The sequence below is a fragment of the Dryobates pubescens genome, chromosome 26 (assembly GCF_014839835.1).
Source record: "Dryobates pubescens isolate bDryPub1 chromosome 26, bDryPub1.pri, whole genome shotgun sequence".
Taxonomy (NCBI): Eukaryota; Metazoa; Chordata; class Aves; order Piciformes; family Picidae; genus Dryobates; species Dryobates pubescens.
In genome coordinates, this window is record NC_071637.1 from 15,295,417 (window position 1) to 15,311,211 (window position 15,795).

At 48.9% G+C, this 15,795-nt stretch overlaps 1 protein-coding gene across 1 annotated transcript; it reads left to right on the forward strand.

Moving 5' to 3' along the window:
* Positions 1–2,955: 2,955 nt before the first annotated feature.
* LOC104301488 (protein-glutamine gamma-glutamyltransferase 6) lies at positions 2,956–15,100 on the forward strand. Its single transcript, XM_009901867.2, has 12 exons — positions 2,956–3,184; positions 3,915–4,154; positions 4,663–4,781; positions 5,964–6,092; positions 7,291–7,468; positions 8,244–8,379; positions 8,819–8,922; positions 9,516–9,758; positions 10,412–10,735; positions 11,685–11,842; positions 13,360–13,493; positions 14,947–15,100. The coding sequence occupies exons 1-12, from the start codon at positions 2,956–2,958 to the stop codon at positions 15,098–15,100; spliced, it is 2,148 nt and encodes a 715-aa protein (XP_009900169.2).
* The last annotated feature ends 695 nt before the right edge of the window (positions 15,101–15,795 follow it).

Consider the following 15,795-nt stretch of genomic DNA (forward strand, 5'->3'; position numbering starts at 1 on the left):
ATTTTTATATATTTTTTAACTATTGCTCTTCTTTTTTAATATCATGAGTTTGGAAGGTGTTCTTTTTCCTGCAACACAGAGAAACAGAGTAAGGAGCTGGGTTTGCTGTCATAACCATTAACTACTCTGCAGAGGGCTTTTGCAGCCACCTAGCCAGAACTGTTGGCTGGCGATTTGGGCATCAAACTGCCACACACACGTCCCAAGCTCTAATCCCTCTTTGATATTAAGCTGACATCCTGCCTCAGATGGGTCATTTGATGGCCTCTGGCCCCTCAGCTCCCTGCAGGGTGGCTGTGTTCCCTGGTGCACTGCTTTGCTGAGGTGCAGCACCGCTGTCTGTGCAGTACCCTGCACTTGCTGCCCCTCTCCTGCTGCCTGGAAGGCTCACTTCTTAGAAAGAGGTCTCATACAACACAGAGAGGCTGTGCACAGGTTAGCCTGAGGATTTGTCCTGTTATTGCTTCAGATGTCTCTTGGGGGCAACGAGGACCCTGTGTGCAGAATGCTCATCATGCCCAGCAGTGATCACCAGCTCTGCAGACTTCTCCTTCTAAGCAAGCTCCCAGTCTCCATCCATGAGAGGATAAACACTCCCATTTTTAGAGGCTCAGCCAGTTGTGCCCTGGTGGGGTTACTGAAAATGTGCTTTTCTAACAGAGAGATACTGAAAGTAGAAAAAGAAATGGTAAGGTTTCAGCTGGAACTGTTAGGATCAAAGAAAGCCCTGTGTCAGCTTTCCTCTTCTCTTGCTCCATGTATAACCCATTCCTTGCTGATCTCCTGCACGTGGCCACAAGAAATGCCTCTGTCTAACCCTGGGCTTTGCAAGGCAAACCAAACTGTCACTGCAGCCAGTTCTTAGAGGCAGGGTCAGCCACTGCCTTCAGCCTTCCTACTTCTCCAGCTGTCCCCTGTTTATTGTATTGTCTTTGCCTGTGACATTCCACTCTCAAAGTTTTGGCACCACTGCTGAGGTCCTTAAATGTCTGAGCCCACCAGTGTCAAAGCCCTGGCTCAGTGGGTTATTAAGCCCTCTGTGTGATCCATTTTCATTTGCAGAGATGCAAAGTGCTCTGAGTTGGCTCCATTGCTGCATCCCCAACAAGGTGCACACTCCCCACCCCAAAAGCCTGGACACTGAACTTGCACAGCTCAGGATGCACAATGGGAGTGTGTACAATGGGTGAAGTGCTGCCAGGCTGACTTCTCAAACTCTGAGAGGCCAAGTGCCCTTGAGAAAAAGGCTTTAATTCACTCAAATTAGAGCACTGGATGTTAGGAATGCTCTTTTCTGGAGGCCCTTTGCAATTAAACACATTTAAGTCTGGAAAATAAAGCCATGATGCAAGCTGGAGACTTTACATCACATGACTCAAGCATCACATCCCTATCAATGGAATTTTGTTCTCCCCTCCAGGTCTCATAGCTGGAACAAGCCCCTTCATTGAACTGAAAATACCAATGAGCTTATGCTATGCTCAACACATTAAAAGCAAGCAGCTTGCTCCAGGCCCTTCCTGCAGCCTCACACATTCAGCTTTCTTCCAAAAAGCTGAAAAATGAGGGCAATTACAGCTGCATCACAACTCACAGAACATGATTCTGGGATGCAAGCACAGCAGAAAACTCAAAGCCCAGCCTCACCCTTTCCATAGCAGAACCCTACAGACTTCCCCACATGCAAGCCTCGTTCCAAGGGATTCGAGGTGGTGCTACCAAACCCTGCTCAGCAAAGTGACAGAGTGCTGCTAACAGCACCATCAGTCTGCAAAGGGTTAACATGCTCCAGCTGTGGCAGGGAACTTCCTCCAGGCAAAATTCCTCTGGAATATCATAGTGGGGAAGGGTAATTCTCAAGCCTGCATGTATAGAGAGATTGGCACTTTTGCTGCTTTGGCTTTGCCTGCTTGTTGGTTTGGGTTTTTCAATTGACCAGGGAACAAGAAAGGTTGAAAGCTTTTGTGATCTGTGCTTCAGTGTCCCATTTTCAACGGTGGTGCAACCTAGCATGATACAACAGAGCAACTCATAGCACTGCCCCAAGACATCAGCACTCCTAATCCTACCTTCCCTACTCCACTGTGTGCCTTTTACTAGCAGAGTGTGAAATAACACTCAGCTTCAAGCAGCAAGGCTGGAAATTAACTGAGACACAAAGTATGTGTGAAGATAAAGTGCAAGTTCAGGAAGGAAGATGCCAGCCTTCTATCCAACAGCTGTCACACAGGGGTTCTGGGATCAGGCACACTCTTGCTCATGAGAGTTTTAATAACCACAGAATGGCTCAGGTTGGAAGGGACCTCAGTGCTCATCTCCTCCAACTTCCCCACCATGGGCAGGGACATTTCTCAGCTAGACTCAGCTGCTCAAGGCATCACCTGCCCCCTGAAAGGAGGAAACCACAGCCTCCCTGGGCATCCTGTGCCAGTCTCACCACCCTCCTACTGAAGAACTTCTTCCTCAGCTCCAGTCTAAACTCTCTCCAGCAGCTTCAAACCATTTCCCCTTGTCCTGCCTCTAGACACCCTCAGGAAAAGTCTCCCTGCAGCCTTCCTGTCGGACCCCTTCAGGTATTGCAAGGCAGCTCTGAGGTCCCCCTGGAGTCTTCTCTAGGTTGGAAAGTAATTCTTTTGCATGTCTGGGAACAAGAGATCCTCACAGAAGATCAGGAACATGCCAGAAGAGTCTCTTTGACCTTTAATAAAGAATTGTCTAACTACCACAGGGATTTTGTTAGTTTGGTTTGGTTTTTTTTTAAATCAAAGATAAATTGTCAAATGGGTCTCTTTTCTGACTCTGGGGGATGCCTGCAGAAAAACTCTTTTAGCCATTCCTCTAAGCTGATGGTTTGCAATGCTTAATAGCAACAGGGGACTCTTCTGTTCTCTACTCCCTAGAGAACAGAACTGCAGCTCTGTTTAATAAAACGACTGCATTAGACAAGCTGAGAAGATGCACAGGTTTGAAGGAACAACGTTTCTAATGAGCTTACCTGGTGTCTTTCTAGCCCTGAAAATAGCAAAGGTCAACTGGCAAACCAAACTGAACAAAGCTGCCCACCACACCTCTGACTACAGCAGCAGAGAAGCAATCCTGAGGAGAGGTCAGGCCTTCAGCATCACTCTGAACCTCAAAAGTACAGCACAGGCTGGGGAAAACTTCACCTTTATAGCAAGCACAGGTAACTTCCCCATGCTACTCACCCCACATCCAAGTCACTCCAGCTCCACGCACTAGTCCACTCCTGAGGTGTTAAGCTTTGCCTTGGATCAGTCAGCATTCCTTGTCCTTTCAGGCTTAGCAGCTCCCTTTTTGAGGTTCAGTTCTCACCTTAGGACAACAGAAAGCTAAGGTGATAATTAATACAAAGGTTTGTGCCACCCTCACTCTAAAACAAGGCTGGATCTCTGCTCCTAAGGGCCCACCTGCAACACTAAAAGTTGTCTTCATTTTATGGCCCCTGAACACCTCACAGCTCCACCTCTCTAGCCCCCATTTACCTCCTCTTCTGACTCTCTATTTCACCTGTTTAAAATCCCCTTGATGACCATCAAGTGTTCCCTGTTACTAGAGCAGTCTACATTGCCCCATTCACTCCTATCTGTATCTCCCCAAAAGGCTCCTCAGAAGAATTCTCCATGCAGCTAACTCCCAAGGAAATGTGCATTCCAGTGCCTGGCCCACCCTGCCTCCACAGGGGCAGGTTTTCAGGACACCCCTCTTGCCTCCTCCTCACTTGTCCAGCATGGTTCTGTGCACTCCCTTTACTGAGCTGTGCCCATAGCACAGAGGGCTGCACAGGATGGAGCACAGGGAGTTTACACTGAATTGAAGTCCCGGGGTCATCACTGACCCCACGTTTGTCACCTCCAGCTGTAATTCAGAATTGCTGTCCTTGCTCCCTCTGCCAGGACCATCTCCATCAGAATCACAGCAGACCAAGGCCATATTTAACCTTTCTGAGGAGGATGCCAGTGGCTGGAGTGCAACCCAAGAGCCCAGTGAGCCTGGCTGCATGAACTTCACCATAGTCAGCCCAGCCAACGCTGTCATCGGACGATACAAACTCAAACTGCAGACTGTGTCTGGGAACAAGGTCTCTGCAACACCCCTGGGACACTTTGTGCTGCTCTTCAATCCCTGGTGTCCAAGTATGTTTTGCTGTATCATGGTCCTTCAAATAACTGATTGCCTCAGATAGGAGATCTGGGTGTCAGAGTCAAGCATGCACCTGATGGTCACGGCTACAGGAAGGCTTTTTTCACTCAACATCAAGGGTCAAGCATTTGCCCCTTCTCCAGTGCTGCTGTGCAGCAGACCTGGCCTCCTGCTTGTCAAATAAGGAATCAGAGGCAGGAGGTATTGCAAATACTTATTCCACTTTCTTTATTTCCCTCTGAGTGTCAGTGTTCAGTTGTAAACCAAGCACCACCTACCAGTAAGACACATACTGAAACTGGTGCAAGGACAGGAGCATGGTCAGCTCCCCTGCTCCACAGGAACTGCAGCCTTCTTTTGTCCACTCTGTGATTACAGAGGAGTCCTAAGCCTGAATGCAGAGGCAGCCTGACCTGCTCCCCAGAAGTCCCCTTGAAGTAGGAGCTTCAATTACAGCAAACCAAGTTTCCCCTCAGCCAGCCTCTCTCATTCTGCTTCCAGATGACGATGTCTACATGGCTAATGAAAAGGAGCGCCGGGAGTACGTCCTGAATGACAGTGGGATCATATTTCAGGGGCTGGAAAAATGCATTGAACAAGAAGCTTGGGACTATGGACAGGTAAAGAGCATCACCCATTCCACAGCTTTGAGAAGAAGAAAGACAGATAAATAGGCTTTTGAGGAGAGAGAATCCTTGCCTCACAGGGTGAGAGTTGAGAATTCCTTCCTCACTCAGGATTTGCTTGCAGACATGTGCCTTGATCATCAATTAATACCAGCAGCATCAGGCTCATTCCCCTGTCTGTTGTGTTGATACAGAAGCAAAAGAAATTAAGCAAAAGTTTTAGCTTTTCTTTGGTCTATTGCACAAACTGTTTACATTCTACTTATTGCTTCACCTTCACAAAGGGCAAAGGAAGCTGTTCTAGCATTAACCTCTAGGTACTGAGGATGGCAAATCTAAATACTAACACAATTGGTTCAGCAACGGGGCAGAAGTCATTAAAAGAACATCCCAAACTGAAACAGCTCAAGCTGGAATGTCTGGAAACCAGTGTGGTGTCACAAGCAGAACTGCCACAAACACAGACACGACTGCAGCCCATCTGTAGTCACACGGCTGTCCTGCAACTTGTGGGGCCAGACAGAGCCACCCCTGACCACTCCATGCATTCCAGCTGCAGCAGCAGTTGCACAGGCAGCATTTCTATTAGCCCTCCTGACCAGGCTGGCCACTAATAAATGAAGAAAGGCCACATCTGCTTTCTGCCTCTGAGTGATGTGGCATCCTTGCCTGACCGACATCCATACAGCAAACCCTAATGGCATTCCCTGGGCCCAACACAGAGCCTCTGTCACCCTCATCCATAATAACAATTTCCTGTTGGTTTCTTTCAGTTCAGATCATCTGAGATGAGATGAAGGCAGCCCCTAAGAGTGAAGCTTTCATAACAGAAGGGTTACCTGTAGGGGCATGACAGGATGGGGGAGGCTTTAAAGCCTGCTGAGCCTGACCCGGAGTGGTCTTGGCTGTTCCATCAGGCTGTGTAATGCCTTGATGAATAGCTAGCAGCTATGGCTCCAGGCCATGCTCACAAACATGCTGCCTTTAAAATCCTCTGGAAAGCCAGCAGCTTAGTGCCTCTGCTTTCCTCCAGGCCTTCAGTTCTCTCATGGTACAGAAAATGCCTGCAGGACCAACCTGCTCCCATCATGCCAGGAGAAGGAAAATAGGTGGGCAGCTTATCCTGGGGCTTATTGATGAACTTGGCCTTTAACAAAATGCTTGTTTGGATTTCAGTTTGAAGAGGGAATCCTTGATATCTCTCTGGCCATACTGGACCGAAGCCTGAACCACCGCCAGGATCCAGCTGCTGATGTCTCCAGCCGAAGCAGCCCTGTCTACGTGAGCAGGGTTGTCAGTGCCATGGTAAAGTGATCGACTAACCACAGCTGCACAAAGCACCTGGAATGAACCCCACAGTGTGACTGCCTCAGTGTTTGGCATGAGTAGCCCACTCTTCTGCAAAAACTAGCTAGAGAAGAGGCCAAAGTGGAGCTTTATCCTCAAGGCAAAATACTCCCAAAGCTGGGTTTGTCCTCTTCCAACAGGTTTGCTCGTTGCTGAAGTAAAGTTTCCAGCAACTTTCAGGGGGGGTGATGAGTGTCAAAGGTGTTGTCAGTCCATGAGAGCTTCTCAGTGATCTGGGGAGCCTGTGTCCATCCTGAATTCATTTGCTAAGCTCTTCACGCACCAGGGGAAGCATAAAATGAGGAAACAGAGCTGGTCTGGCAGCATTTGCTCTGGGTGTGTGTTTAGTGTCAGTTACTTGAGGGGCATGGGTTCAGTGAGGCTTGCACCCATTTCCTTCAGCCCATAGTGAGACCTCCTCAGTACTCCCCATCCCCACAAACCAAAGTGCACAGCCAGGCAACTGCAAAGCTCTCTGTGCACCACCACATTCCTTATTGAGACTTCTCCTTTCCAGCTGTGATCCTTCTCACCCTTGTAGACAGCACTCACTTACACAGCCTCAACATGAAGTAAACAACTCTGCTTTGATTGAGAGAGTTACTAACAGGACATTAATAAATTACATTAAAAAAGAAAAGAGAGAAGAGAAGGCTCCAGGGGGACCTCAGAGCTGCCTTTCGGTACCTGAAGGGATCCTTCAGGAAGGCTGCAGAGAGATTTTTGCTGAGGGTGTCTAGAGAGAGGCCAAGGGGGAATGGTTTGAAGCTGAGGCAGAGCAGGGCTAGACTGGTGCTGAGGAAGAAGTTCTTCAGTAAGAGGCTGGTAAGACTCTGGCACAGGCTCCCCAAGGAGGTTGTGAATTGCTCCTCCCTGGGGCTGTTCAAGGCCAGGCTGGGTGATGCCTTGAGCAGCTGAGTCTAGTTGAGAAGTGTCCCTGCCCATGGTAGGGGAGATTGGAGGAGATGAGGTCTGAGGTCCCTTCCAACCTGAGCCATCCTCTGCTTCTCTGATCAGACTCTCCCATCTGATCTGGCTTGCAGACAGCATTCTGTGACTCAGCGCTCAGCCAGTGAGGACAGGGGCACAAACAGGACCCTCTCTGCCTATTTTCCATTCTGTAAATAATTTTGTGTCACGAGGAGGACTCTTCCAGGTTAACAGCAACGACGAGAAAGGAGTAGTGGAAGGGAAGTGGAGTGGGAAGTACGGCTCGGGAACCAACCCCCTGGAGTGGAGCGGCAGCGTCCCCATCCTGCGCCAGTGGTACCGCAGGAGGTACAAACCTGTCCGCTACGGCCAGTGCTGGGTCTTTGCAGGAGTGATGTGCACAGGTACTCAGGAGGGAATGAAAAATGCCTGGTAGCATTTCTGGAGCTTTGACCATGACTCTAGGGTCAAAGCTGTTTGAGCTCTGAGAGAGAGAGAGCGCAGAACCCATCCAGCTCCTGCACTGAGGGTTGCTTCTCTGAACGTGTCCAGAGAAGGGCAACAAAGCTGGGGAGGGGTTTGGAGCACAGCCCTGGGAGGAGAGGCTGAGGGAGCTGGGGTTGCTTAGCCTGCAGAAGAGGAGGCTCAGGAGAGACCTTATTGCTGTCTACAACCACCTGAAGGGAGGTTGTAGCCAGGTGGGGGTTGGTCTCTTCTCACCAACAGAACAAGAGGACACAGTCTCAAGTTGTGCCAGAGGAGGTTTAGGGTGGATCTTAGGAAGAAGTTCTTCATAGAAAGAATGATTGGGCATTGGAATGTGCTGCCCAGAGAGGTGGTGGAGTCACCATCACTGGAAGTGGCTAAGAAGAGACTGGATGAGGCACTTGGTGCCGTGGTTTAGTTGATTAGATGGTGTTGGAGAGAGACCAGGATGAAGAATTAAAAGGAATGAGGGAATCTAACTCTTAGAGAGCACACAGCAGCTAAGAATGTGGAACTGTCTTCTGAGCAGCTCTGCATGGTGGGGGTGACTTGCATAACAGCTGAGAGGGAAGTTTCTGAGGGTTTGTTTCCCCACTGAAAACACATCCAGCAGACTGCTCTGCCAGGAACACCAGAAAGAGACTTTGTCTGCAACAGAGGTGTGCAGCACTCTGATGGAATTCTGTCTTGCAGTTCTGAGATCCCTGGGAATACCTACTCGAGTTATTACAAACTTCAACTCTGCCCATGACAGGAACATCAATCTGAGTATTGACAAGTACATTGATGCCTCTGGAAAGACCTTGCACCTGAGTGAAGACAGTGTGTGGTAACTATGATTGCTTTTCTTAATAGCCCTTCCATTACACTCTCCTCTGGTTGAAAACCTCCTGACTCATGCCCCTGAAAAAACCACCTCTGCCTCATGCTTCCAAGTGATCCAAAGCTGCACAGCAGAGAATCAACAGTGCAGAGGTTCAGAGGTGCAACACCATTGCACAGAATGAACAAAGGAGATGCTTTGTCCCACTGTTATTCCACCACTCCCACAGCTGATTTTGTCTCTACTGTACAAAAATTCAGATTTTTGTCAAGAAGTGATTCATCTCTGGCTCCAAAATGATGTCATATGTGTTATAGACCTTGATCCCTACAGCAGAGCACTCTCAGAAGCCCCTGAGTTACTTCCTGCCTTGCACCAGGAGTGCATCCACCCTTTCAGTACAGTTGCCTGACTCAGTGACCCCCTGGGTCTACCTTCCTTGCAGGAATTTCCACGTGTGGAATGAAAGCTGGTTCGTCAGGAGAGATCTTGGCTCTTTTTACGATGGATGGCAGGTTCTGGATGCAACACCCCAGGAAAGAAGCAAAGGTAATAGTTGGTAATTCCAAAGCCTGCCGCTGAAAGGGCAGGACAAGGCTCTGCTGCGTGCTCCCTGCGGGAGCAGCGTTACCTTGGGGGCATTCGACAGCCAATACCCAGCATCAATCTACCAGCTCTGCATGCACCTGGTTACCCCTACAGCCTCCTCTGTGCTCCCACCTGGCATAGGAAATGCAGGTGGGATCTCTGGCTGTGCTCTCACCGTGACACACACCTAGAGACAATGCACTCTGTGTCCCTGGAGTGACTCCCTCCTCTCCCTGTTGCTGTCAGCATGAGGCTTTGTGTTCTTTCCCAACAGGCAGCCATGGCAAAGTGCCATGCTTCCTGACAAGGTGAGGGGAGATTCAGGTTGGACATTAGGAAGAAGTTCTTCCCCATGAGGGTGGTGAGACACTGGAACAGGTTGCACAGGGAGGTGGTGGAAGCCTCACCCCTGGAGGTGTTTAAGGCCAGGCTGGATGTGGCTGTGAGCAACCTGCTGTTGTGTAAGGTGTCCCTGTCCATGGCAGGGGGGTTGGAACTGGCTGATCCTTGAGGTCCCTTCCAACCCTAACAATTCAATGATTCCTCTCACACAGGCATATATCAGTGTGGCCCTGCTTCCACCAGAGCCATTAAGGAAGGGGACGTGAACCTGGATTACGACAGCTCCTTTGTGTTTGCAGCAGTGAATGCTGACTATGTCACCTGGATTCACTACAGCAAGAAAAGAAAAGAGAGAATTTATTCTGATACTAGGAAGATTGGAAAATTGATCAGCACCAAAGCAGTGGGCACCAACTCCCGTGTGGATGTCACTGCCAACTACAAATACCCAGAAGGTAAAGCCTTTATTAACTGTTGTCCTGCCCCTGATGGTCAGAAGTGAAGAGAATTTCTGCCTTCACTGGATGGAGCACTGATTTAATTCCTTTACTTCTTCTGGAGCTCATTAGTTGTGACTTTTCTAAGTCTTAGGGTTCACTGTCAGCTGAGAGTGATGAAATATGGCCTTGGTGGTCCTGGATGAAATGCAAGTGCAAGCAACGCAGAGCCAAAGCTGCTTCTGTGAAACATACTCTGAGCTGTCCTGGACAGCTGGTGAAAGTATTCCTGTTATGATAAGCAGCAAGAGCCATCCTGGGGAGCTGCCTGGGGATAACTTCTCCAGAAGTATTTTTATACCCTTCTGAATTTCAAGGAAGATGGCAGCTGCCCCACCTGAGACAGAACTGAGCTCCATACTGCTCACAGCTTCTAAGGGGTGCCCAAGAACAGCTGGCTAAAGCTGGCAGGCAGATCTTACCTTCCAGCCTTCAGGACCACGTGGACTCATTTGTTTTTGTGGCAAAATTAGCTTTGAGGTTAGATTTTGCTTCCCCTCTTGTGTATCTTTGCCCTCCTCAGCTTTCCTAACCTGTATTTACTGAGAGCAGTTAGGGCTCCATTGCTCTGTATGCAGAGAGCTCTCTGACCACCTCATCTCCCCAAGCAGGATCCCCCAAGGAACGGAGGGTGTACAAGAAAGCTCTGAAGCTGCTGGGTGTGAGAAGCACTGGGAATAGAAATAAAATCAGGAGAAGGAGAAGACCAAACAGGACACAGCCTGCACAAAAACCCAGCATCTCAGGGAAGCTGATCCTTGATGCACCTCCTGTCATGGGCCAGGACGTCCTCCTTACCTTGGCACTCAAGAACTTGATCTCAGATTTCAAGACCATCAAGGTTAAACTGAGGGCTTCAGCCATTCTCTACACAAGAAAACCGAAGGCAGAGATTTTGCAGCTGTCTAGATCTGTTAAACTGGGATCTGAAGAAGGTAATTTGCCTCTTCTCACAGCTTAGAACGAGCTTTGGGGTTTGACAAGATCACAGAGAAGTAATGAATGGCTCCAGCAGTGCATGACCTGCAATTAGCTGGAGGTTAAGGCTGTTCAGCAGAAGGGAAATGTATATATTTGTGCTGTTTTAAGCACCTCCTTTTGGATGCTGTCACACAGGACACTGAGCTGGGTGACCTTTTGCCTGAGCCCAGCACAGCCACTATTAGTTCTAGGTGAGGATCTTTTCCTTTTTTGCCAAGATAGAACAACTCAGAGATGTGCACCTGGGATTATTCAGCTACCAGCTCCCCATAAGCAAGGCACAGACAGATTGAAATAGGAAACATGACCAAGGTCCTTTGCAGGAGTAGGAATGTGCCAGTGACAGCACCTGCAGAGAGTGGTCTTTGCTTTGCCTCTCTAGGGGCAGCGCTGAAAAATGAGGCATGTGCCACAGGTGACTGTAAGGACCCCCTCAAGCTAACATCCAGCACACTGTAACTCCTTCCCCTGCCCCAGCAGCAGCAGATGAACATGTTTTCTCCATGTGCCCTCCTCACTGGCACAGACTCTGACTGTGCACCCTCTTTAAGGCAGAGGCTGAAGAGCTGCATCAGCAAGGGCATTCAAATCAATCCCCCTTTTCACTTCTGCCTTCTCTGCAAGGAAGGAGCATTAAGTGCCCAGAACCAGCAGGGTTGCCACAAACATCCACCCTCTGAACTGTCTGCTGAAAGGTACCTGACCATGTAGTGTTTGATGTGAAGGCAAGCAGAAGTCAGCTCTGAGCACCATTCCTGCCTATTGGCTGTGGACACCCACAAATGGAGGGCCCCAGGTGACAGTATCCTTGGCTCCTTAGAAGCCAGACACATCACAGATAGCTGGCACCTAGGCACAGAGGAAAAATGAGAGAGGAAATTCTGTTTTCTCTTTCCATTCCAGAAAAAGAGGTTCCCTTCAAGATCTCCTATGCCCAGTACAAAGACTCTATGAAGGAGGACAGGAAGATCCTAGTGACAGCTCTGTGTGAAACCAAGCAGGGAGCCTCACTTCTAGTGGAAAAAGACATTGTACTTCAGAACCCTTTCCTCACCATCCAGGTAAAAGTGACTGCCCTTTGTGTCCCTACACAGGCCTGTTGAGAAGCAGCAGCTAGAACCCTTCTTCCACCTAGCAGGCATGGGAAGGAGTGTGGGAAGTGAAGCCATGCCTGAGGGTGATTTGATCCTGCTGCTGTAGACACAGGTGACACCAGTGAATGCACTAAGGAAAAGCAAAGCTTTCCAAGGCACAGCTGTGCTAGGGGATTCCAGCCAGCGCCTGGTGACAGGGCACTGATCAAGCTTTCAGTGTTATGAGGACTACAGAGATCACCTCCAGAGACACAGAGAGATCTAGCCCAGCCCTAGGCCTTCACTTTAGCCAGGGAAGTCTGATCATTCTCTTCCAGCTTATTTAGGAAGCCTGATTTTTAACAGAGACTTCTTCAGTGGCTTGCTGGTAGTGCCTGGGGCCATGAGGCTCATTAGTAGCCACGCTCAAGGAAGTTGTTTCACCTTCTCAGGAATCATGGCACTATGCATCTCCTGTAACATCCTCCCAAATGACTAACAATTAGAACTGGAGGCTTTCCTTTCCACTTCAGATTGTCTTCTGGCAGCTGTTGTGTAATGGGCAAGAAGCACTTCTCAGGCTACAGGTGAAGCCATGCCCTCTGCCTGCCAGGGGCCAGCTCTGTGTTAGCATGGCCCAGCACACCCACACAAATTCACTGGTTTGGACAGTTCTGCTGTGCCAGACATGGGATCAAAAGCTCTCTGCTACCATCCTGTGAACATCACAGAGGAGTAGGAGAACTCAGAGAGTCTTTCAGAGCCTCCAGACTAAGATGAGCTACCCCAAAGCGTTCTGCCAGTGGCCTACAGGAAAGCAGAGTTACACACAGGGGTGAAAAAAGTTTTCATCTCTGTAGGTCTGGCAATCCCTGAACACCAGATTCTAGACCTTGCCAAAAAAACCTTCTTTGCTGGAGCATGCAAGCAACAGAGTCAGCTCACAGAGTTCAGGCCCCTGAACAAATTAGTGACTAAGTTTCGAGAAGGCTTTATGGTTGTGTTTGCTGAAACACAGTCAGCACAGAGAAATGCACTGAGGGGGCTGGACTTCTCCATTATGTTAATTAATATTAAGGTCATTAATACATTTGGTTGCTGCTTGGCAGTCTCTTTTTCTTTGTTGAGACATCAAAATTTGGCTTTGTCCCACACCTTCAATGCTCTCTAATACTAAGCTTCTCCTTTAGCCTAACTAAAGCTGGTTTGAGTTGAGCTGCCTGCAGCAGTTAGTCACCTATCCCACCTCAGTATTTGTGCTCCCATTCTGTTCTCCCTCTGGTGAGTATCACACAGCACAGTGACCTAGTTTAAAACTTAGGACCTGCTCTTTCTCAGCCACCCTTGGATGGCTGATTCAATATTTCTGTGTACTAATTGCTGGCTCCCTCCTGTCCAGGAGATCCTAAGAGGGCAGGTGGTTTGCAGTGGGAGTGAAAAGACAGAACCCTAAGAAAGAAGTGAGCCCAAGTGCAGTGGCTGAGCAGAATCTTTTCTCTCTCTAGGTCCTGGGTGCAGCAGTGGTACACGAAGCTGTCAATGTGGAGGTGACTTTTACTAACCCACTGTCTGAAGCTGTGACAGACTGTGTGCTAAGAGCAGAAGGCAGTGGCCTGCTCAAGGAGCAGCTCAGAATCAGGTAGGTAAAGGCTATGTGGCTGAGAAGTCATTCACCTGGAATAAAAGGTGGTGGTGGTGGGGTAGTGGTAAAAAGATTCTATCAGCCTTCTGTCTGCACCCAGCTTGGACAAAACACCATGGTGGCAGTGCTCTCCTTTCACACCTCTGAGTTACAGAACACTCAGGGAGTGCAGTGCCTGCTTTTACTGACAGCATGGACCTCCAAAGTGCTGCAGTGGGTGACTGAAGGAGAGAAAGGGGAAACAGAATAAAAACTGAAAAAGAAACAAACCACCAAACAGACAAAACCCAAACAAACAAAAACCCCAAACCACTTTCTTGATGTGGTGGTTTGCAAAAGGAAACCCAAACAGTCCTTCAAAGTGAGGAGATCTTTCCCTCTTCAAGGAGATCTTTCCTTCTTCAAGGAGATCTTTCCCTCTTCAAGGAGATCTTTCCTTCTTCAAGGAGATCTTTCCCTCTTCAAGGAGATCTTTCCCTCTTCAAGGAGACCTTTCCTTCTTCAGATATTAAGTTGCTAAAGAGCCAGGACACAGACTGCAATGAAATGCCTTCAAAATGTGCCCAGTGCTATCTCAGCAGTAAGAAAGTCTTCTCCTAGCTCCTCCCTGCTTATTGTTAAAAAAGAATAAACAAACTCTGGGGGAGTTAATACCAAGAAACTGTGAGAGGAAAACAACAACAACCAACACAGCAGAAGATGGATCTTGATGTGAGTCACCAAGGCTTCATTTACATTGAATCCAAATTCAGGTCTAGCTTCTGCCCTTGACTCTCCAGCATTGGTTCTGCCCAGCTTCTGTACCCCAGCAGAGGTACTCAGAGCACAGAGGCCCTTTGAATCATAGAATCAACAAGGTTGGAAAAGACCTCAAAGATCATCAAGTCCAACCTGTCACCACAGACCTCATGCCTACTAGACCATGGCACCAAGTGCCATGTCCAATCCCCTCTTGAGCACCTACTCTCCCACTCTCTGCTTGCTGGTGCTGCTATCAGTCTCCTTCTGCTGGACAGCTGGGAGCCTTTTCTACCTGTGGACATAAAATCAAGAGGTAATTGTGTTTACCACAGCAAAATCTATCATGAGCATATCTAGGGTGCTGCAAATGCTGTGAGTGTGGAGAGGAACACAAGCAGTTGGATTTGAGCTCCTCCAGACACCTTTCTGATCACTCCTCAGGCGCTCCATGTGTGCCCTCCAGGCACAATCCCTGATTCTCCATCACAGGTTGAGAACTGCAGCTGTTTCCCCACATCTGTTACAGCTTGATTAGTTCTGCAGGGACAGTGAGCAGGGAAGGTTAAATCCACCTGTGCTAGGAGCAGGCAAACACAGCAGCCACTGACTCTGGCTCTTCCTTTTCATGCTTAGAACTCTGGGCACTCTGGAGGACACAAAGCAAGGCTTTTTCAGATGCTTGAGCTAACAAATGCTTCCTCTTTTTCAGTGTGGCAAGAATGGATCCCCTGGAGAGCTCAACAGTCCAGTTTGAAATTATTCCCTACAAAAGTGGCACCAGGCAGCTGCAGGTGGACCTGGTTTGCATCCACTTTTCAGACATCAAGGGATTTGTGATGGTTGATGTGGCCCCTGCTCACTGACCTAACCTCTCCATCAGCTGAGTTCTGCCTCTGAGACTGGGCTCTGCAGCTTAAGATCTCTTGCTCCCTGTTGCACACTGTGGCTGCTCACTTCCTCAGGGTTGTTTCTCACCAGGATCTCCTTAAGTCTGTGCCCCATTGTCTGCCCTCACTTTCACCCCTTGCTCAGGTGTGGTGTTTAACACTGTCTCCAATTTGTCTGCTTTGAAATGGTTTGGTTCCCTGATACCCAAACACAACACCTCTGCCTTCATGTGTGACCAGGAGGCTGAAAGCAGCAGAAGGGGATGAAATAATGGAGCAGAGATGCAGAGCAGCCAGGCAAAAGCAAAGTGATGTGACAGCAGCAGAAATGAATAAAAAGGAACCATGCCCTACACTGTGTCAGCTTTTCATTCCTTAAACTGTTTTAGGGACCAGAACTACTACTGGAAATCATTGGATAATTCTGCTCCTTGACTCTGCTCCACTGAGACCCCACCTCCAATCCTGCCTCCAGTTCTGGTGTCCTCAGCATAAAGAGGACCGAGAGCTGTTGGAGTGAGTCCAGATGAGGCCACAAAGATGACCCAAGGGCTGGAGCAGCTCTGCTGTGAGCACAGGCTGAGGGAGCTGGGGGTGTTCAGCCTGGAGAAGAGAAGACTCCAGGGGGACCTCAAAGCTGCCTTCCAGTACCTGAAGGGATCCTACAGGAA

What these genes read in the sequence shown, in the direction of transcription:
- LOC104301488 (XM_009901867.2), top strand. Translation starts at nt 2,956, where the DNA reads ATGCACAGGTTTGAAGGAACAACGTTTCTAATGAGCTTACCTGGTGTC. An exon ending in CTTCAATCCCTGGTGTCCAA is followed by an intron (nt 4,155 to 4,662) that starts GTATGTTTTGCT and finishes TTCTGCTTCCAG; the next exon opens with ATGACGATGTCTACATGGCT. An exon ending in GCAGGGTTGTCAGTGCCATG is followed by an intron (nt 6,093 to 7,290) that starts GTAAAGTGATCG and finishes GGACTCTTCCAG; the next exon opens with GTTAACAGCAACGACGAGAA.